This window comes from Eptatretus burgeri, chromosome 16 (genome assembly GCF_056783735.1).
Source record: "Eptatretus burgeri isolate ZD-2024b chromosome 16, Ebu_testis_v1, whole genome shotgun sequence".
Lineage (NCBI taxonomy): Eukaryota > Metazoa > Chordata > Myxini > Myxiniformes > Myxinidae > Eptatretus > Eptatretus burgeri.
Window position 1 is genome coordinate 38,585,338 of NC_140976.1, and position 24,000 is coordinate 38,609,337.

Genomic DNA, 24,000 nt, shown 5'->3' on the forward strand with positions numbered 1-24,000 from the left:
TTTTGAAGGACAACCATTTGAAAAATAATCAGTTTGTTGGTTTGTGCTGTGGAGCCTCGCGTTGCAGACACACACACACACACACACACACACACACACACACACACACACACACACACACACACACACACACACACACACAGACGGAAAACCCAATAAACTTCTCTCAATGCTCTTGTTGACCACACCTCCTGAGGCACACAATATTTTTCATAAGCCACGCCCACTTTCCTACGCCACTCCCACTTTAAATAATAAATAATTGGAGGTGGTGTGTGGGTCGTGGAATCGTTTACGAAAAATAAATCGATAATTGGAGGCGAAGTGTGGGTCGTGGAATCGTTTTCGTTAAATAAATAAACAAGCCGGTAGGCGACGAGGGATTCGCTAGGATCGAAGCGCTGGATACGATGATTTTCATTCTGACCGATCTACCGACGAAGATTCATTGCCGAGATGTATTGGTTCACATACAATTGTTCCTCTGTCTGGCAAGATTTTTTCCTATTGCGTATTTTGCCAACTGGCACTCCTCATAAAAAATGACGGTAAATAGACACCCGATTTTTGAAGGACTACCATTTGAGAAATAATCGGTTTGCTGGTTTGTGCTGTGGAGCCTCGCGTTGCAGAAACACACACACACACACACACACACACACACACACACACACACACACACACACACACACACACACACACACACACACACACACACACACACACACACACACACACACACACACACACACACACACACACACACACACACACACACAAACACACAGACGGAAAACCCGATAAACTTCTCTCAATGCTCTTGTTTGATCACACCTCCTGAGCCACACAATATTTTTCATAAGCCAAGCCCACTTTCCTACGCCACTCCAACTTTAAATAATAAATAATTGGAGGTGGTGTGCGGGTCGTGGTATCGTTTTGGGGAAATAAATAAATAATTGGAGGTGGTGTGTGGATCGTGGAATCGTTTTCGGTAAATAAATAAATAATTGGAGGTGGAGTGTGGGTCTTGGAATCGTTTTCAGTAAATAAATAAATAAGGTGGTGTGTTGGTCGTGAAATCGTTTTCGGTAAATATATAAATAATTGAAGGTGGTGTGTGGATCGTGAAATCGTTTTCGGTAAATAAATAAATAATCGAAGGTGGTGTGTGGATGGGGAATCGTTTTCGGTAAATAACTAAATAATTGGAGGTGGTGTGTGGGTCGTGGAATCGTTTTCGGTAAATACATAAACATATTATTATAAATCCACAAAGACAGAAATGCCGGTGATTCCATTTATTTTGATCCTTTTCACTTTGGTCAATAATGTTTGGATCGAGGAGCGATCGAAGGTGGAACTACGGTGTAGTTCCTTACAAACACTGTATACACACCTTAAATGACGGTAAATAGACACCCGATTTTTGAAGGACTTCCATTTGAAAAATAAAACCTCAATCAAAAATCGGCTCGAGTGTAATTTTCTAAATATCTCGAAGTGTTTAATTCTGAAGTCTCGTTTCTCTACATTCAAAACTGAAGGACAAGTATTGAAAATACTGTACGCGTTGCAGACACACACACACACACACACACACACACACACACACACACACACGCACACGCACGCGCACGCGCACGCACGCACACGCACACGCACGCGCACGCACACGCACACGCACACACACACACACACGGAAAACCCGACAATAAGGGATATTTCATATATCGCGAATCCAATAAATGTCTTCTATATTGATTTTCAAAATAAAACTGTCTGTATCCATATATAGTAGATTAACCCCTTCCTTACACTACCGGTCAAAAGTTTTAGAACACCCCCATTTTTCCAGTTTTTACTGAAGTTCAAGCAGTTTAATGTTTCAATGTACTCTGAAATTAATGCATAGAACAAATAAACAAGTGCAGATAAAAAAGAAACCATGGAATCGTTTTGTTGAACAAAATTTAAAATAAATTTTTGACTCTTCAAAGTCACCACCTTTTGCAGATATAACAGCCGAACATACTCGTGGCATTCTTTCTGCAATGGAAATCAAATATTGTTCGGAAAGTTCTTCCCAACACTGTTGCAGAAGTTCCCACAAATGTGTTGCACTTATACGTTGCTTTGCTTTCACCCTTCTATCCAGTTGATCCCAAACCAGCTCGATGGGGTTTAAGTCTGGAGACTTTGCTGGCCATTCCATGATTTGAAGCCTACCGTCTTATTCTTTTCTTCTAAGGTACTTCTGACATAGCTTGGAGGTATGTTTTGGGTCGTTATCTTGATGTAGGATGAACACCTGACCAACTAGATGTAGACAGAGGGTATTGCACGGCGCTGCAAAATGCTGTGGTAGCCCTTTTGGTAAAGGGTAACAGTCACTCTGTGCAAGTCGCCGACTCTGGATCCAGCAAAAGAGCCCCAGATCATCACGCTTCCTCCTCCATGTTTGACAGTTGGTGTCACACACTGATGAACCATCCTTTCGCCTACTTGACGACGTACAAAAACCCTGCGTGATGAACTGAAGATTTCAAATTTTGATTTATCGGTCCATAATTCCTTTTTCCAGTTTTCAGTAGTCCACTGAAGGTGCATCATTGCCCAGGCAAGCCTCTTTTTCTTATTTTGCCATCTTAGCAATGGCTTTCTTCCTGCCACTCGACCTGTCAAACTGCAGCTCGAAGTCTTCTCTTCACAGTTGAAACTGAGACGTCCATACATCGACCAGTGTTAAGCTGTGCTTGAAGCTGCTGTCCTGTGAGCCGCCTATCACGCAAGCTGTTGACTCAGAAACTTGTCTTCTGATTGTGTTGTGGCTTTGGGTCTGCCAGACCTCTTCCTGTCAGAGTTTCCTCCAGTTTCCAAGTGCCTTTTGATGTTGTAGGAAACTATACTCACTGACACCTTGGTTGCTTTGCACTTTCTCTGAGGAATAGACCGACACTTTTAAGGGTTATAATGGCCTGTCTGTCTTCCTTTGTTAATTGGCTTTTTCTCGCCATTATGATTGCAATATACTACTTCCTGCAGTGCAATATTATCCAAATAATGTTTCAGAGGGTGTAGGTACACTGTCTGTTCCAACACTGCTTTTGTACAGACAGAGGGTTTGTAACTAATCAACAAAAGTTGGGACACCTGTAGGAATTGTTTGCATCAACTTTTAAGGCGTAATTTACTTCCATTGCTGCAGAACAGCTGCAGTTGCTAACCCATTACTTGTTCCCTGAGAAGGACCTTTTCATACATCTCTGAAATTTACATTATTTTTCAGTTTTTGCTAACCTAAACTTTTGTTTTAACCTCTGGCAGTTTATCACTTAGCTTTGTACCATTTCAGGTTATTCACTGGACTTGAACTGCTTAAATTTCAGTAAAAACTGGAAAAATGGGGGTGTTCTAAAACTTTTGACCGGTAGTGTATATTTCTTCTTTAGGTTGTTGTAGAAGTACTTACTACTTATACATTAACAACTTTGACAAGTCAAGAATTGATGTTCCTATATGAATAGGTTTATCCATTTCAATACTTTCTTTGTTCAAATGAATAGCACAAAAGTTCTCTGAAAACACTGCTCTTTGAAAACTGGTTTATCAATTAATTTGGATGCTTGTTTTCAAGATGTAGCAAGTCTTATGTTTTCTCTCTTTATAACATTTTCCATCGTCTTTCAAAATTCAGCATTATTCATTCATTTATATGAGTTATTCTCAAAATCATTTGTACCAAGCCTTCTCTTTTCTGTGTTAAAATCAGCCAGCCTGCCCGAGAAACGAGTTTTACAGAAGTTTTCCCTTGCCTGAGACGAAAGTGCTGGTTCGGAGATGGAAAATCTTCATCCCTTCCTTTGAGAGACACGCCCGAAAAAAAACCCTTTGTTTTCTCATTTCCGTGATGTCATCAACTCGTCTTATTTATTGCCGACCCAAAAGTTTGGCTTGTTTCATTCAGAGGATGTCAGTTGAGGAGTATTCCGACCTTGCAGATGAATCTTTTTCACAAGAGGAAAGGTGAGATGTTTAAACCGATTCATTATCTGTTGTTTTATACAGAACCAAATCGCTCTATGATTATTAATAAATATTATTATTATTTTTTTTTCTGACAGGCTGTCCCCAATAATAAAGTTGATAACTGATGTTGAAAATGAAGCCACTGAATATCATGAAGAAAGGCAGAATATGAATGAAATCCTTAGAGAACTTCAATCAGTTTGAAAGGAATTGCTTAATAAAATGAAGAATAAAGGAGGTAAAAATGAAAATGGGGGGGGGGGCGCTCCCCACAATGACCCATTGCCCCCTCATCCCACCCCTCCCTTCCCTGTGTGTGTGTGGGGAAGGGTGGAGGTGGGATGAATGGGTGTGGCTTGTGTGGGTGTGGCTTGGGGTGGGATAAAGGGGTGGTGGGTCAAGGGTGGGGTTGCACAAGGGGAGGGGATGATGGTGTATATGGGTGTGGCTTGTGTGGGTGTGGCTTGTATGGGTGGGGTGGGATGAAGGTGTGGTGGGTCAAGGGTGGGGGTGCACAAGGGAAGGATATGATGGGGTATATGGGTGTGGCTTGTGTGGGTGGAGACAAAGAAGGGTGGCGGTGTGAATTTTTTAATTAAATAAACGCGTTGCATGTGGGGAGCGAATAAACTCATCATTGTATGCTGGATGTGGTATGTGGATGTGGTGTGTGGATGTGGCTTATGTGGGTGTGGCTTGCATGGGCGTGGTTTGTGTGGGTGGAGTCAAAATGGGGTGGTCATTTATTTATTTTATTTTACTAAATTATTTTATTTTTATTATCTTTGTATTTTGTAGTTCCTGTGAATAAAATGAACCTAAAGTCTCCTCCTTTTAAATCATATAATTTGTAAGTCCAAGGAACTATTACATCAACAATTAAAAAAAGTTACAAGTCTGAAGACGACGATGGTTTACGAGCGGTATTTGACTATGTCGATTGTTTCAGAAGTCAAGGATGAGACAATGTGATAATGTTTGACCAAGTTATAAAAATGATCAACATGATTTGGTACGAGTGATAGGTTATTAGCAGCAAAATGTCGAAAACCCGGTTTCGTTCAACAACTTTAAAAATTTGACCTTTGCATAACCTTTAAAGGTCACAAAACAATATTGTGGACATTAAAATAAGGAAACAGGATACGTGCTATAGCTTATTGGAGTTAGTTCGTATAAGAAAGTCGAAAACCCGGTTTGATTCCCACAACTTTGAAAATTTGACCTTTGTGACCTTTAAAGGTCAAAGGTCAAGGATTATGACCTTTGGTGCAAAACTTCCTCTGGAACATTCCAGGAACAATATAATGTCATATAGGCTATATGGCTTTTCGCACTCATCGGATTATCCATATTTTGATGAAATCAGCGTAAAAACAAACTTTAAGGGGGCGCCACGGGCAAGGTGTTCGAGATAGAGCAAAATTGTTTCAAGACTTTAGGTGGGGAATGACCTCAAGATTATGCATAAAAAATATTGTCATCCTAGCTCTCAAAGTTTGGGCGGTCGTATGATTTTTATGTCAAAATTCGAAATTTTCTAAGTTCCTGACCTTGTGACGAAAATTAAAAATCGAGCTCCGTGGGGCTATGCAGGTGCCATTGGGCTAACCTAATACTGAAACCCCTGCCAGATTCGACAAACCCCTCGGAGAAGATGGATTTTTATGTCAAAATTCGCAATTTTCTAAGTTCGTGACCTTGTGACCTTGACTTTGGGACAAAAATGAAAAATTAGAGCTCCGTGGGGTTATGCAGGTGCCATTGTGCTAACCAAATACTGAAACCCCTGTCAGATTCGACAAACCCCCTAGGAGAAGATGCAAATTGAAATCGGCTACCCCCTAAAAACATGTTTTTTGGGCGTGGCTCCGCCCATTTTCAGGAAAACACAACTAGATCATGATATAAACCTCCCACCAAAATTTTGTCAGGATCGGATCAAAACCCACGGAGCTATGCTCGGGACAGACAGACAGACAGACAGACAGACATACAGACATACAGACAGACAGACACACAACAACGAATATAGTGATCACTTATTTTTTCTGTGAACCAAAATTGTCCATCGTTTAGTATTACCTTTTTTTAATGCGATTTCCACTGAAATATTCTTACAACATCACCAATCTTAAACTTTGGATTTCTCAGATTAATCTTTTTATCATATTTAAATTTTGTAAATGTTTCTGATTGTTTGGATTTTGTTGAGGTATGAATTGTACCATACTACAATGTCCTGAATTAAAGATAACCATTGTTGAGAACAGAGTTGAGTGAATTTTTTATATAGTCTCTCTATGAAAGTGCGATTAAAACGCTCAATAGCATCCGCTTTTCCTTCATTAAAGGTGCTGCATAATGAAATACCGTTATCTTTCAAAAAATTCATAAATGTTTTGTTGTAGAACTCTATGCCCTCATCAGTCCACATTTTTTTTTGGTTTTCTCTTGCTTTTATTTAATATCTGTTGGAATGCTAACAGAGTATTACCTCTTTTGATTTTCAAAGGAACAACCCACGCATATCTCCTCCTCAAATCAATAATTGTTGAAGCATACTTGTACCCCTTATCATTGGTGAGTTCAATCAAGTCAGCGTACCAGATATAATCAACTTTTCTTTGGAATAAACCTTCCTTCTTTTAAACTTTGTGATTATTGGTTTATGTAATTCATCAGCTAATTGCTCTTCAATCTTAATGGCATCATTAGAGCCTATAAGTTTTTTGAATTTCTAAGCCCAAGTGTTAATTTAGCACTTATCATCTTTTTTACGATAAACCCATCAACCTTTTCTCTCAAGGTTGGATTTCATATCAGACAAATTATACATTTCTCAATCCGCTTCGTGTTTTTCTTCCAATGTTGTGCTATTTCCATAATCAATATCATGCTTCATACACACTTCATCAACTCTGTTTTTAGGTTTAGACCAAGATTTAGAATTGTTAGCCTCATCTCATCTTTTATCCAAGTTTGTACCTGGACCACAGAAAGAATATCCTGGTAGATGTAATTCCCCTGGTATTCCAGGTGTTGTAAATTTACTTCCTTATTAAACTTATGTATATCTCCCCCACTTTTATGTTTAGAGATGAATTGACACTTTTTAGAACCACACACAAAACGTATTCCCTTTTGATAAACTATTATTTTTACTTTTAACATATGAGATATTTTTACTCTTGGTTTTCTTTTTACATTTGAGACAATAACTCATTTATTTGTGGGAAAAATTCCTACAGAGTGTGAAAACCTTTTTCGTTTCCAACATATACATTTGAATCTTGATTTTTAAAATATAAAGAATCCTTTGAAATGCCTTCACTCTCTCCTCCATTTATTGAAGAAAAAAAATGTAAAACTTTAACCAAAGCCAATTACACCAACATCGTCAATAATATAATATTTTCCTCTTTCTCTTCTTCATCTCCACTTTCTCATTTAAAGCTTCTCCCTGAAATCGATGTTCATACTCTTGACCCATATATCTTTGAAAGACTTGCTAATTCTTTGTTTGCTTTCCTCCTCAGTGCATTGAAATTGATTTATTTTCTGTAATACCTCTAATCTTTTTTTAATCTCACTGGTTTCCATATTTTTATATTTGCTCTCTCTCTCTCTCTCTCTCTCTCTCTCTCTCTCCCTCTCTCTCTCTCTCTCTCTCTCTCTCTCTCTCCCTCTCTCTCTCTCTCTCTCTCTCTCGCTCTCGCTCTCGCTCTCGCTCTCGCTCTCGCTCTCGCTCTCGCTCTCTCTCTCTCGCTCTCTCTCTCGCTCTCTCTCTCGCTCTCTCTCTCGCTCTCTCTCTCGCTCTCTCTCTCGCTCTCTCTCTCTCTCTCTCGCTCTCTCTCTCGCTCTCTCTCTCGCTCTCTCTCTCGCTCTCTCTCTCGCTCTCTCTCTCGCTCTCTCTCTCGCTCGCTCTCTCGCTCTCTCTCGCTCTCTCGCTCTCTCTCTCGCTCGCTCTCTCGCTCTCTCTCGCTCGCTCTCGCTCTCTCTCGCTCGCTCTCTCTCTCGCTCGCTCGCTCTCTCTCTCGCTCTCTCTCTCGCTCTCTCTCTCTCGCTCGCTCTCTCTCGCTCGCTCTCTCGCTCTCTCTCTCTCGCTCTCTCTCTCTCTCTCTCTTCTTGCTCTCTCTCTCTCTCATTATTTTTTGCAACAGGAAACCAACAAAATTTCTTCTGAATTTCTAAAAGAGCCTTGTATTTTCTCAACTTTTAAAACCTTTCCATCATTTAACATTTTAGTTAAATCCAAACTTGTTGGTTTTGCAACATCAGTATAAAGCCAATCTTTTACTGAAAATACCTCATTCTTATGTTGTAGAACATATTTATTGAAATACTGAATACCCCTTTCTTGTAGGTATGCTTGGACACAGAAATGATAATTTTTTTTGAAGCCTTGTTGCTGTCATTTATGTATCAGAAATATATGACAGATAAATTTGATGACTGGTAATACCTCCCCATCTTTCCATTGTTAAATCAGTTTGTATTCCCTTACTTACTATATATAATCCTGTTCTTTGTGTTTTCATGATATGAACTACCGCAAAGCTGTTATTGATTTTAACCTTATTAAATTCTTTCTCCAATCACATTTCTCAAATCAAGAGATTGATCTATCACAAAAGGGAATATATCGTTATGATTATATGAACTCATTTGAGATTTTGAAAGAAACACAACTTCCCTCAAAGGAAAGTTTCTATAATGAATTAAATAAAAATCAAATAAATGATGAAGATTACACACAAGCACAAAATGTTTGGAAGAAGTTTAATTAAAAGAACCTTGGGGAATATCACGATTTGTATCTTCAAACTAATGTTCTTTTATTGGCTGATGTTTTTGAGACTTTTAGAACAGTATGTCAAATAAAAATTCCGATGGATTAGACCCCACTCACGATTACAGTCCCAGGATTACCTTGGAGCACTATGTTAAAACTGACAAAACAACGATTGGAATTAATCAGTGATATAGATATGCTTTTGATGATAGAGAAGGCTAAAAGAGGTGGAATATCACAAGTTTGTTCAAAGAAATATGCTAAAGCTAACAACAAATATCTTCCCAACTATGATGTTAAAAATGATAGTTCTTACTTGATGTATAATGATACTAACAATTTGTATGTATGGGCTATGTCTCAATCCTTTCCTTATGGAAATCTGGGATGGGTTAAGGAGAAAAATTATGAAAAGGTTTTACAGAACATTGTTATCTCCTCTCAAAAAGAATTAGATGATGCTAAAGTAAGATATTATTTTGAGGTTGATTTAAAATATCCTGAAGGACTCCATAAGAAACATAAATACCTTCCATATGTGCCTGATAAAGAAAGTCCGAAGAAGGAATGGCTTAATGGTTATCAACAATCATTTCTTACAAAAGGCAAACCAACAGTGATACTGCTTTCCACATTGTATGATGAAGGAAATTATGTTTTACATCAGGGAAATTTAAGACAATATTTATCTGCTGGGTTAAGAGCAAAGAAAATTCAAAGGATTTTGAAATTTAAACAGTCATTTGTTTAAAAAAAGTATATTGATTAAAAATACCTGATGTTGGCTTAGCAGTTAGGGTGGTAGCTTGGGATCCAAGGGTCCTGAGTTCAAGCCCTGTTGGCCGCTGAATTAACACTAGGGGGTTGACTCAGCCTGTCATCCTTCTGAGGTCGGTAAAATGAGTACCAGTGTAGCAACCAAAAGTCTGCACACGAACGGAAGGGGTATTGACGGATTTATTAAATCTGGTATTGGTGTGGCGCATGCATGAAGGGCCGAATGGCCTCTTCCAGTGCAAAATTTCCTTGTAATTCTTTGTAAAAATACAGAAAAGAGAACACTTGCAACAAATGATTTTGAGAAGAACTTTTATACATTAATGAATCATGCTGTATTTGGAAATATGAAGGAAAATGTTAGGAGTAGACAAAGCATAAGACTTTCTACATCTTGGAAACAAGCATCCAAATTGATTAATAAACCAAGTTTTCAAAGAGCAGAGGTGTTTTCAGAGAACTTTTGTGCTATTCATTTGAACAAATAAAGTATTGAAATGGATAAACCTATCTATATGGGAACATCAATTCTTGACTTGTCAAAGTTGTTAATGTATAAGTAGTTAATGTATAAGTCAAAGTTGTTAATGTATACCCTGCCAAAAATTATGATGAGTATTATTCCTCTCGGATGGTATGGGTGGCCAAAAATTACTTGGTATGGCTCATGGCTTAGGAGGGGTTAATGTACTATATTTGGATACGGACCGTTTTATTTTGAAAATAAATATGGAAGATATTTATAAGGATGTCTCAAGATGTAGGTATTCATGACACAAGCAATTATACAACAGATATCAAACTATTCTCTTCAAAGAATAAAAAGGTTATTGGAAAGTTTAAAGATGAGTTGGGTGGAAGGATAATGAGTGAGTTTGTGGGATTGAGAGCAAAGGCTTATGCCTATAAATATATTGATAATAAGATTGAAAAGAGTGCTAAAAAGTTAAAGGGGGTAAAAGATAAATGTAATCAAAGAAACAAATTTTGAAGATTATTACAACTCCTTAGCCTTGAAGAAAGAAAAGTATAGAACAATGAATACAATAAGAAGTTATAAACATCATTATATAGAGGAGGTAAATTAGAAGGCATTGGGGGCTTTTGATGATAAGAGGTTTATTTTAGAAACTGGGATTGACAGCCTTTTTTTCAGTATGGGATATACATTCAACCCCCGCTTTATCGCGGTTCACCTATCGCACCCCCGGTTCATCGCGGGTTTTCCCTTGGAACGTAACTAATTTTTTCTGCGGATTCCCCCGGTACATCGCGGTAATAATATATAAAATATAAATTATTTAAGCAATAAATTATAACGCGTGGTGCTCGACCAGTCACACAACGCACAAGACAAAGTTTCCCTTGTGAACTTCGAATATTTTCTACGTTTTTTTCTCCAAGCCCCACGATGCCGCCCAAATGCCCTGCACCTTCTAAGGCTTCTGGCAAGGAACCGAAGCGCCAGAGGAAGGTCCTGACGCTCCAGGAGAAGGTTAAGGTGCTTGATATATGCTTCGGGAAGGAAAAAGGTTTGCCGCCGTTGGACGAGCACTGCTCGTACCCAGCACCTCAAAACCGACCAGACCAGACGAGTCGATCTCCAGCACCTCAAACCCAATCACTGCCAAACCAACCAGACCAGACAAGTCGATCTCCGGCACCTCAAACCCAATCACTGCCAAACCGACCAGACCAGATGAGTCGATCTCCAGCACCTCAAACCCAATCACTGCCAAACAGACCAGACGAGTCGATCTCAGCACCTCAAACCCGATCACTCCCAAACTGACCAGACCAGACGAGTCGATTTTTTGGGGGAGGCGTCCATTCATCGCGGATTTTCACTTAGCTCGGGGAGGTTTGGAACGTAACCCCCGCGAGAAACGGGGGATTACTATATATATATATATATATATATATATATATATATATATATATATATATATATATATATATATATATTGTAAGAACAAAATAGGGGTTAGGGGTTTGAACGGGCTACCGCCACCTTTTTTTTACTGTTATACTTGACGGTGACAAGTAACCATGAACAAATATTTGTTGGAGCCATGTAAATTTTTTAAGTGCCTCAGAAACCCCGAAGAAAGGAGGAAGATCTTGAGCGACTTTGGGGAAGAAAAGTCTTGAAAGTGGGGTCTAAAGGAGTTAAAACAAGGGAAATTGGGAGGATTTTGGTGTCAGTCAATAGGTTTTTTCCCCTTTTCTCCCATTCACTTACATGTAAATTTTTGAATTGCACCAGAAGCCCCAAAGTCCTATTACTCACGTGGCTCCTCTTCCTGCTGTAAATGTGTTCCATACTGCAAAATACCTTGCTGTTATAGTAAAAAGAGTTTCTCTACCAGGAAGGTATTTTTCAGTATGGGATGTATTTAATCCAGTAAGATGGTACCATATACCATAACTCCAAATCTACTTTTGTCTGGAACAGATGTAATGGGCTGCAGCATATTCTCTGGGCACCACAGTCGTGACATCAATGGTATCGAACACATCTGGAAACATGGATTGGGAGCCATGGAAAATTCCACCTCTGTTAAGTAATACAAAAGAGCAGCAATCAAATCTACTCCACATTTGGCAAAATCGGGATCAGGCTGTCATTCAGAATATTATTTTGTTGACTTTGTGGGTTCAAGCACTGCATGATGCCAAAGTACATGTTATGAGATTGCCTACTCATACTTGTAGTCCATTTTTCTTGTGTGTTGTATCACATTGTTAAAATAGTTTGTGTGTAATCAGGAGTGGTCATTTTATTCTGGCAGTCTGGCAATCAGGAGTGCAAGACATTCAAAAGTATGAGGCATATCGATCTTCTGAGCAAGCCATTAATTTATTTTTTTTTGCTTTTTTTCTAACCCCCCCCCCTCGTTTTACCAGTATACATACAGATAGTGGACAAAAAAATGGAAACACCAATGTAAAGTCATTTAATAGGGTGTTGGGCCATCATGTGTGGCCAGTACAGTCTAGATGCGCTGTGGCATAGAATCCACCAGCATCTCAAATTCTGCAGGAGGGACGCGGTACCAGCCTTCCACGAGAAAGTCAATCGACTCACACCTCTTTGATGCAGATGGAAAATACTGTCTCAAACGTCGTTCCAGAATATCCCATAAATGCTTGATTGGGTTCAGATCTGATGATTCAGAAGGCCATGACTATGGATCACATCAGTGTCATCGTCATCACACCATTGGGCAACCACATATGATTTGTGGATGGGTGCATTGGGGGGGGGGTCTGCTTTTGCAGCCATGCTAGCCATAATTATGGGCAAGCAGGCCTGTGCAGTATTTTTTATACATGACCCTAAGCATGCTGGGATGTTATTTGCTTAATTAACACATGGGCCACACCTGTGTGAAAGTCGTTGCTTGGAGTCCCTCATTTACCCAGATGTTTCCATGTTTTTTTGTTGTCCACCTCCTGCATGTGCATATCTATCTATCTATATAGTACTAAAACTCTCATCTTGTATATATTTATGTATATACAATGTGTTTATGTATGTATGTTCCCAAAAATACAGCTAAAACAGTACACGATAGCGCAAAAATTTTCTGCCTACATTACTCACCATTCTCCTGCGGTGTGCAGTATCAAATTTCGTTCAAATCGGGCAATGAAAAAATTATTAAAAAATCAATTCCCGATTCAGTCAAGTACTCCGGGGGAATTTGATCAATGCAAACAACCTCAGTGGTCTTGTTCACTGGAGCTATCTTTTTTATTTTCTTGAAATGCTTTATTTAAACATCTCAAACATTTAGTATAGACAAAGAACGATTTATTTTCAAGCATAAAATAAACATTGCCATTTTGATCTAATACTTCTGTGTTCATTAATAAATAAAATTGTGTTTAGAAGATTACGCACAATAATTTCTTCGACTTTCTTTTCTCCGTTTTTTTTCACATTGACGCGCAATATCAAGTTTCATTCAAATCGGGCAACGAAAAAATTATTTAAAAAGTAAATTCCCGATTCAGTCAATTACTCTTTGGGATTATTTGATCAATGCAAACAACCTCAGCATTACAGTTCGCTGGAGCTATTTTTTTTTTCTTTTTCTTTTGAAATGATTTTTTATGAACCACTGTCAACGGGAACCCAAAGGGTTCATGAGTCGTCGAGTTATTGGGTCGCCGAAATAGGTGACCCTTATTGTCAGTAATTCTGTCTGTTTGTTTGGATGTTTGTTCGTTTGTCATCAGCATAATTGGTAGTAAACGTGGGCGGATTTTGACGAAACTCGGGTGGTAGGTACATCTTATGACCTAGTGCTTTGGAAATTGTGATGGTTGCTTGGGACGCTTTGGTTCCCCAGCAACAACCGAAAAAACTTCAAAATCGGTACCGTTCACGCGAAATCAATTCCGAAAGCCATTATCCCACGTAGGGTTATGAAATTCGGTACGAATGATCGACAGGTGATGCTCTATCAAATACATTCCGGTTTTCGTGATATATGGAATACTTTACTCGCAGCGCCCCCTACAATTAGGGTATGCGTGAAAATTGGTGAAAATTGAAGGCCCCCTAGCGACCAGCTGAGTGCATCGATACGAATGAAACTTTGCAGGTTCATGGTATTCAATGAGTACTACAACTTTGCCTCAGGACATATTGACCAATTTTGCTTAGGTCAGGGGTCAAAGGTCAATTAGTGCAAAAATCGATAATATGCGAGAGCTGGAGGTGCCTTCGCACCAAATGCTACTCCTCCTAGGGTTATGGTCGGATGGTCATGAAAATTCACACTAATCGTCTGGAATACATTGTGCACAAACGATCGAGCCGGATTGTCGATTTAGATCTTTGTTCACCCACAGCACCCCCTCGAACTTTGGGGATTTCCGATTTCAAACCGCATTTTCGGTACTTTTCATTCAAATGGATACCGAGTAGTTATCAGTAGATGGAACTAGATGAGATTTGATATGCATAATCTTAAGGTGATTCCCTATCCGCTATATGACATCCATTTTGCTCTATATCTTATAGTTTCCATGCTCGGCGACTCATCGCCACCTACCGGCTTGTATATATATATATATATTTCTAAGTTTGTCTTGTCTGTACTTTGGTCTCCATATTTACGTACTTATCGATCAGAATAGTATTTGCAACCTTTGTTGCTGATGAAAGTTGCCTTGCAGAAAAGGACTAGCTGACAAGTACAGACAGAACAGGCTTTTGGCCGAGCAGGATCGATGTCAGGTCAGATTAGATCTTTGACTTGCTTACAGGTACCATGTAAACCTGTACTAACCTGTTCCATGGTCGGGTTGCCGGCGAATAAACTGTCTCCCCCAACAAGTTTCTGCGTGAGGAGGGTGTATGATATGGACACCCAGCAGGATGAAGAACAAAACCTGTCAAAGGGCGGAGGAGCTGCTTGTTAGCCAACAGCCATCCATATCTCGTGCCAAACTGTGTCTGCGTACGTCCCACTGCAGTTGGGTTACTTTTGATTAGGAGATTGGTGGCAGGATTTGCACTCCGGCCACTGTAAAACCCTTAATTCCGCAAAACATTCTGAAAGCATGAAAAAATCTGAAAAACCCCACTCCGTGGGAGTACCTCCTGTGCAGCTGCCCTTCGCAGGGCAGCTGACCAGATGACGGGATTAGGGCAAAGCCTTCGGGACCCCCAATCTTTGATGATAGGAGGGAAGCCCATTGGATAGGGGCGTGTGATTCAAATGGGAATTTGGCACGTGTATGCCAATGAACTGCATGATATGCATGGCATGAAGGATGTATGCAGATGTAATATGGGAAAAGGACGAGGTAAAGCTGCTTAATCCCATACAATGCATATTGTCCCACAAGCCTACTACAGACAAGGGATGAGCTATCTAAAACTAATAGTAACGAAATAACTATCTCAAGAACAGCTATGTGTTATGTGCCATTGCCTTGGGGGATGACGGTTTCGCAGAACCATCACAATATTGTTGTGTCCATGTCAATTAACACTGGCCGGATGAGCCAAACCAAATTAATGGCAGACAACATGCTTGCGGGTCATGAGGAGAAACACAAGAGCCTTAAAGCTTTTAAAACCAACGGGTTTATTTCTGGAACCACAAACAACCAGGGGAACATTGACCAGCAGAGGGATACGACAGTGGGTCGTGGTGGGAAAGAAAGGGGGACATGGAATCGATAATAAATAATTATATACAATGTGAATAAAAATGAATCTAAAGAAATCCAAGGTGCCTTACACCAGATTCAACCACAGATGGGAAAGGGCCAAAACAGGGGAACTTAGCTGCTGGTGGGTGGGCAGGCAATTGTGAGGCGAGCAGACAATGGGGAGACGAACAAGCGGTGGTAGCACACAACAGGATCCAGGGATTCCGCACAAGGCAAGGCAAAACCAACAAAAGGGCAGACAGGATGATCCTCTCAGAGATCCAACTCTCCTTCTCTCCTGAATTTACTGTTTTCCTCAGCCTTATCTCTGTCATGTTCTCCCCAGAAATCCACCATCATCTCTCTTTCTCTTCAGAAGAACCCTTTTTCCTCCGAATTCTTGTTCGCTCCTCCCACATCTGTAGTCAATACAAGCTCCACCCCTCTCTTCCTCTTGCAAGGGCTCCTGGTGCCCCCAGTCGAGGTTTACATAAGAGTTACACACACAATTTCCTTAACCATAATCCCTAACTCACTATTACAATGCACCGCCCCCTGTATGGTGCACATACAAACAAGCTACCGTGTCCCTATTTATTACATCAAGATGGGCTAATTACTCGTACACGGACCACACTATTCCATACATTTCTATCTGGTCTATGGTGATATCTAAACCTCCCTCCTCCCCCCCCCCCCCACAACCAACAAACGTAAACGGAACAATATTTATCATCTTTTCAGCGCTATTCTATTTATACTCTTGCTGGTTAACAACCTTATCAACCCTTTGACACACACACACACACACACACACACACACACACACACACACACACACACACACACACACACACACACACACACACACACACACACACACACACACGACCTTATGAAACTGGCCTAGCATTAATGTAATGTTTATTCACAGCAAAGGATCTGCATAATCCTCATCATGATCAGTCCCAAAAGCATGTCCGTGATGAATATTAGTGCAAACTCCATCGTCTGCACCTCACATACAAATCTCTTTGCAGTTCATATTCTGTGATCTGTAGGAGCAGTGGGAAAGGCATCTTGTCTTCTTTCAACCACACTTCTTTTGGTGTATGATTGCATATATGGCAGGAAACTGCATTGTTGGGATGGCCACCAGTCCATTACCCTCCACTTTCCATCCATAGTCTGTCACTGGTGGGAGCTGTGGGTCAGGCACATCATCTTGGAAACACACCATTGCTTGGTTAATGTGCCTGTGCAATAGCTTCTTTCAAAGCTCCTCGAGTGGGTGCAACTTTTGGCATTATGATTGTTTCTTTGTCAACAATCTCTAGCGGAGGTCACCAAATCGGAAATGGATGTTCCTAGCAGGTATAGCTGACAGAAAAAACTTTTCTAGAGCTGCAATTGTTTCTGGTGATAGCTCATTGTATTCCCCAAGAACAGCAAACACATACCACATCAAGGGAAGACTTCTTCAGTACCTGCCAGCAGCCAAGCTTACCCATGGCAACAAACTTTCCAGTTTGATCTGCTCCAGAGAGAGCATGGAGGCCTGGCAGTGCAGCAGCCTTTGCCTCACTCAGAGCATGGAATATGGGTGACACCGGGATGACACGTTTCTTGTTCCCACTCCCTGTGACGAAGTAGGTTCCTTTGCTTCGCCATGGATTGCGTCTGATAATCAAAACTAGGATGTCTGTATATGTGGACTGTATGTACAAATCCGTAGTTCCTCAGTTTACAGCCTCTAGGCTGTGTTGGATGATTCTAGTATCAGCAGCTTATTATGTGCTGTGGAGGTGTTGTACGGCAACACTGTTGGACATCACGTCTTTCATGGAAGTGACAAGGTCTTTGTTGTCTTAAAGTTATGCAAGGCTTTCTTTGTGAGGTACACAGTTAGTTGGTTAGTATTTCGTCTTTGTGCTTGAAAGGAACTACTTTGCCGATACCTTCGCTATAGGTGTGTTATCTTGCACATGATATAGGATGGCTGGCTTACCACCTTTGCGCCTCTCTCTTGTGGCCTCCTTCAGTGGTGTTATGACATTGTAGCGATGAAACACTAGATTCACCTCATCATAGTCTTTAGCCTTCCTGTCCAGTGTGGCAGTGAAATGATTGGCCAGCTCTGCGCATTTTTTTTTTAATCCATGCTAGCTTGCCCATTGCATGCACCACAGCCATGCCATCTATGATGCTGACCACCTCCTATGGAAGTTGAACATCATCTATTGTAACATGCTCTGGCAGCTGAGCACCATCAGCTACCCTGTCTTTGGGGAGCTCCTCCAGTATGGCTATAAGCTTGTTTTTGTCAATGCATTGTGGAAGCGCTCCAGTCATGGAGAACAGAGCTTGCGGGAGTGAGGCGAATTCATACTGACCAATGGCTTCCTTGAGATTCACCTCTGGTCGACACCTGGCAACAAACAGTCAGCATACGGGCAAACGGTGTCCTGTCATCCTTCAGCTATATTCCTTGATCAATCAGTTTATGCTTCACCAGCTTTCTTGTACTTGTCCATATTTTCAGCTGAACCTTTTTCATTCTTTCCCAGATCTAGACCTTGTCACTATTGATGCGTTCTTCAACAAAGGTAGCATACTCCTTCTGGCCAATTTTATATTGGGTGCAGATATTTTTCTGCACTTCCTCTGACGTAACGACTTTGGTGATATTCACCAGGTCGTCATCCTCGTAGGTGATGGGGATTGTGGAAGAATTTATTGACATTTTTCAGACGAAGGATATTTTCTTCTTGTCTCATCCACACTACAGATATATAACTCATAACTGTGGCCATTTTGTATGCTTTAAGGTATGAACATACGAGTAGAACTGTAACTATGAACAATTTTAGTACTCGTTATATCTCAATCAGCACAGGTCATTCTGCATTCTTGACATTTTATGTGATAGACATTTGTTTGGATTGTATACCTTTAAAAACATAAGTTTTTATTCATCTTTCCCTGAAAATAACATAAAGAAGTAGTGATACATTCAAAGTACACTGCCCCCATGCCAGATAAATAAATAAAGAAAACCACCAGCGTGCTACACGTGGAGACTGAATTGGGAGTGAGCGGTGTACTTCTGAGGTAAATATGTACAAATGATAAATCAAAAATACCCATTATAGCCAGATCACTTGATCACTGTCATGCCCAAATATCAGCTTCCTAGCTCAAAAGGTGCTTGAGATATTGCCAGAATGAGAAATAAAATCAATAATAATTAAGTAATTGAATTAATATATGTATTGAAGGAAATGATTTAAATTAAGTAATTGATAAATTTAAATTAATCAAAAAATACCATTTTTGCCAAAGTACGTCTTCACTTTTGTACCCAAATTTCAGCTTACTAAATCAGGAAGGCTGAGATATCACCTGGACAAACAAGAAAACAAACAAGACGAGTCGGTAGGTGGCGATGGGTCACCGAGCATGGAAACTATAAGATATAGAGCAAAATGGATGTCATATAGCGGCTAGGGAATCACCTTAAGGTTATGCATATCAAATCTCATCCAGTTCCATCGACTGATAACTACTCGGTATCCATTTGAATGAAAAGTACCGAAAATGCGGTTTGAAATCAGAAATCCCCAAAGTTCGAGGGGGTGCTGTGGGTGAACAAAGATCTAAATCGAAAATCCGGCTCGATTGTTTGTGCACAATGTATTCCAGACGAATAGTGTGAATTTTCATGACCATCCGACCATAACCCTAGGAGTAGCATTTGGCACGAAGGCACCTCCAGCTCTTGCATATTATCGATTTTTGCACTAATTGACCTTTGCCTGAGGACACATTGACCGATTTCGCTAAGGTCAGGGGTCAAAGTTGTAGTACTCATTGAGTACCATTAACCTGCAAAGTTTCATTCGTATCGATGCACTCACCTGGTCGCTAGGGGGCCTTCATTTTTCGCCAATTTTCGCGCATACCCTAATTGTAGGGGGCGCCGCGGGTAAAGTATTCCATATATCCAAAAACTGGAATGTATTTGATAGAGCATTACCTGTAGATCATTCGTGCCAAATTTCATAACCCTACGTGGGATAATGGCTTTCGGAATTGATTTTGTGTGAACGGTACTGATTTTGAAGGTTTTTCGGTTGTTGCTTAGGAACCAAAGCGTCCCTAGCAACCATCACAATTTCCAAAGCACTGGGTCATAAGATGTATCTACCACCCGAGTTTGTCAAAATTCACCGACATTTACTCCCAATTATGCTGATGACAAACGAACAAACATCCAAACAAACAGACAGAATTACTGACAATAAGGGTCACCTATTTCGGCGACCCAAAAATGAAAAATCACTCATAGAGTGACAACTTGGTGAAAGGGAATGGCACTCCGTGGAGAACATACCTCCGCCGGCTGAATAGTTCACATTTTGTACGCCACTGATAGGTCGGATCTGATTCCAGACCTTAACCAAAATCGAATCTGCTTGTTCTTGTCATCTAACCAACTCTTCCACCTCGTTTTATCACAAGTCGTCCACAACTTTTAGATATAACATGCGATACATAGTTTTTGGCCCCATCTCTCAATGGTGAAGAATCACCTGAAAAATTCTCGAATCCGGATTCGGTTCTTCATCAAAATCGAATCAATTAGTCCTTGTCACATACCCAACTTGTCCACCAAGTTTAATCTGAATCAGTCCTCAAGCTTTTGAGATATCATGCAATATCGTTTTAGCCCCATCTCTCAATGGTGAAGAATCAGTTAATAATTCAATAATCCTTGTATCCACATTTTGATTCGGATCTTCACCAAAATTGAATCGATTCTTCCTAGTGACACCATCCATAACCATTTGAGATATTGTGCTATTTATCATCTTTGGCCGTCTCTCTCAATGGTCAGGAATCACCAAAATTCTCAGATCCGGATATGGTTTCGGATCTTCACCAAAATTTAGCGCTGCTGTCCTTGGCCGGTCACATAATTACATAAAAAATACTTTAAAACGATTGCTTGAAAACTGGCCAAAATTGTGACAAACATACAAACGTAACAGATCAACATACTTGGGAAAAACTTTTTTTTTCCCAAGTAACAAATGGAGTGAATATTGAGCACCCTTCCTTCGGCGCCTGGTGAAGACGTCATGCATCGCCTGGATATGGCGTTAGGAAGGAGCGGTGTGCAATAGTATATGAAGATATATATGTATTCCATATCCTAGCACAAACATGTTGCTTAGGGTAGAAACTAAAAGAGGAAATAATGGAAAAGCTGAATTTTGGTTAAAATGATATTTGAACTTTGACCTTGGGTCAATGTCATGAAAGGTCAACAGAAAAAAAAGACAATGTTATTTTTATAGGTATCATATGATCAATACTCGAGTTGTAGTCCAACCCTGTTTTTTCCTTCCATTTCACTCCACTCTTTCAAAATGGTGTTTCATCACCCACCGCCCCTCATGTTATTTTTCGTATTGAAACATGTATTGTATTTCTACTCTTGATAACCCTGTACTTATTACCCTCAGCATTTTATTTTTGTTTTTAACTGATATTGTTATGTTTGTCACTTAGTTCTTTCTTTGAGCCTTGATAAGTCAATATAAAATACGGTGATGTCCTTATCACATGACATTGGATTGGACTGTCTTTCCAGAGGTTATGGGTTCTAATTTGGCTGAAGTAGAATCACAAAGTGTGCCTTCTTCAAATGGACCTGAAACTGGGGACCCATCTGCTAGCAATTAACTCATCAACATTGATGCTCCCACATTGTCTTTGCATGAGGAGTAGGTGAGTTATCGCCGACATCTTGGCCAAATTCCAATAATCTTGTCCTAACCCACAGGGGGCATTGCATCAATGACACAAACACGGCCAATGGAGAGAAAGTGGTGCATGCAGCAGGCCTAATTCGTAACTGATTCAAAGGCAACTACTGAAGCAGGCTGTCTGTTGAGACATAGATTTGACAGTGCATGTTAATGTTAACTCTTCCTTTGCAGACTGGTTACACGATGCCGGTTCCAGTGAGCCAACACAAGCCGTATCGGCCATCAAAAGGTGAGGCCAGTCTAACTGATGCCTTCCTTCATGTGCTTGGCTATCCGTTTGCACACCGCTTGTGCCAGTGGCAGAATTTTTTTTTTTTATTTACTCCTCTACTGTCTCTTCTTCCCATAAAATATCTTGCTTTGCCCTCTTGCCTTCCTTTATGTCTTCATCCATGTGTGGCATAATATGCAAATGATGCTAAGCTGCTTCCTGTCTTGAACAAAGGATGTAAGATGCACAACCTAACAATGTATATATTTTCAGCATTTTGATGAAGTGTTGCTAGAAACATGTACACTTGCTTAAGTGATCATTTTATTTGTAAAATAATGCGTCTACATTGTGGAGAAAGGAACTTGAAACCTAATGGCTGTAATCACTAAACGTTCATTTTCTCACATCCTTTGTCTTTCTTTTCCCTGTTGATTTGAGGTCTTCGTCATTACCCTACTCTGCTACTGCTCTGTGCCCACAATCTGTGCCCTGTGCTATCTCAAATTTGCTGGCAAATGGATCGGGCTCCTCAAAGTGACATTAATGTTTTGTCTGCTGTTGCTTCTGTTCTCGGGCAAGATCGGCGCTTGAATATTCAGTCAAATATTTGGGGTGACTATTCTTCCGCTTCTCAAGTCTCTTTCGTATTCGCCCTTAAGCCACCCCCCACTCTTGCTGGTAAGCCACGCGGGAAATTTTGCGCGTGAGGCCGGGGAGGTGGGTTGGAAATGGGGGGGGGGTATTATGACAGCATCTCCGTCTCCTTCCTTCTCCCTTCCACCCTCGCTGCCTTCTAGGTGCCATGACTCCCGTTCGCTCAGAGCACCCTCATGCACAAGGTGCGCAGGCCATCCTCCACCAGGTGTCGATGGCACCTGTCTCTGCCCCACCCCTTGTATCGTATTCTCCAGCCTTCATGCCATACAGTCCCCAGCACTTCCCCAATCAGCCCAGTTTAATGGCATATCAGCATCCACACCAGGTAATGACATCTGTTGTACATTAGTATGATGTTTTTTGATTTTGCGATGCTTTTGGTTCCCAAGAGCTGTTTTGATAGTGTGGGTAAATACTGTTAATTTTACAAATTAATGACAAAGAGGATCATTGAAAAATATTGTAACACATTGATAAAAGTCTGTTAACATTGTCAAAAGTCTGTTAACATTGTCAAAATCGACAAGTCATGGTCACCCCTGAGGCAGTCACAGGAGCATGGGGGCTTCCCTGCCAATAAATAAATTTCACCAAGCTGCTTCTCACACAATTTGTATTTTTCTGTGACAAAGATTGTTTTTTTTGTTGTTGTTTTGTTTTTATCCGGTTCAAAATTATCTGTCCTAACTTAAAGGAGTCACAGTGTCGACCACACAGCCACGCTCTAGCAATGCTGAAAACCCGCAGCGATGTGCTGCATAAGAGAGAAGTTCAAAATGGCCACTCAATAACCAGCCAGGACCACCGTAACCTCTCACAAAAAGTGAAATTTTTGCTAAAATGCTGTCCATTGATCTCTGCAGCAAAACAAACTGCCCGTTTTTGCAAGGGAATTATTGATGGTGTGGAAAAGGCATCAATAATTTGTCATATCAATCTTTGTTTTTTTTTTTGTCAGAGCTGATTTAAAGTAACTTTTGGTTTGGTGGTGCTCTGAAATTTTTGCTTTATAGCACCTGCCCTTCATCATGAATTGCATTTGGAAATTTTTTTTTTTAAACAGAGGTGCAAGCACACACCCAAAATGACTTCACCCAGTGCTACAATAAAAAGGTAGTTGACTACACGTAGAAAGCTATTTATGAGAAACAATAAGAATGGCAGTTTTGATTAAAAATGAATTCTGTACTATTGGAGCTGCACCTGAATTTTCTGGATTTTATTATACTGGTTCACCTCTACAATATGTTACTGTAGAAAAAAAAAATTATCCTGACCTCTTGCCTTTCCTTACTGCTTCTCATTATCCTCCACACTGTTAGGGTGGTGCGGTGTACCCCTCACTAATGCAGGGAGGTTCACGGGTCCTTACGACACCCCAGATGGCACCTGGGCAGCCAGGCCTTGTCCATGCTCCATCTTCATCCTCTCCACAATTCCCTCCACCAGATACAGCCCCCCACCCACAAACGATATATGGTATTGTCCATGATTTAAATGATCTATCATCAACTGTTGTA

The 24,000-nt window shown here is 40.4% G+C and overlaps 1 protein-coding gene across 10 annotated transcripts in view; it reads left to right on the forward strand.

The window, feature by feature from the left end:
• Positions 1-24,000, forward strand: part of LOC147010884 (ataxin-2-like) — a 269,821-nt gene that overhangs the window by 233,154 nt on the left and 12,667 nt on the right. For all 10 annotated transcript variants that reach the window (XM_085858770.1, XM_085858768.1, XM_085858764.1 and 7 more), the window contains 4 exons: positions 21,781-21,838; positions 22,403-22,501; positions 22,621-22,805; positions 23,803-23,959. In XM_085858770.1, coding sequence (XP_085714896.1) covers positions 21,781-21,838; positions 22,403-22,501; positions 22,621-22,805; positions 23,803-23,959 — 499 coding nt within the window. The remainder of the gene's footprint in view (positions 1-21,780; positions 21,839-22,402; positions 22,502-22,620; positions 22,806-23,802; positions 23,960-24,000) is intronic.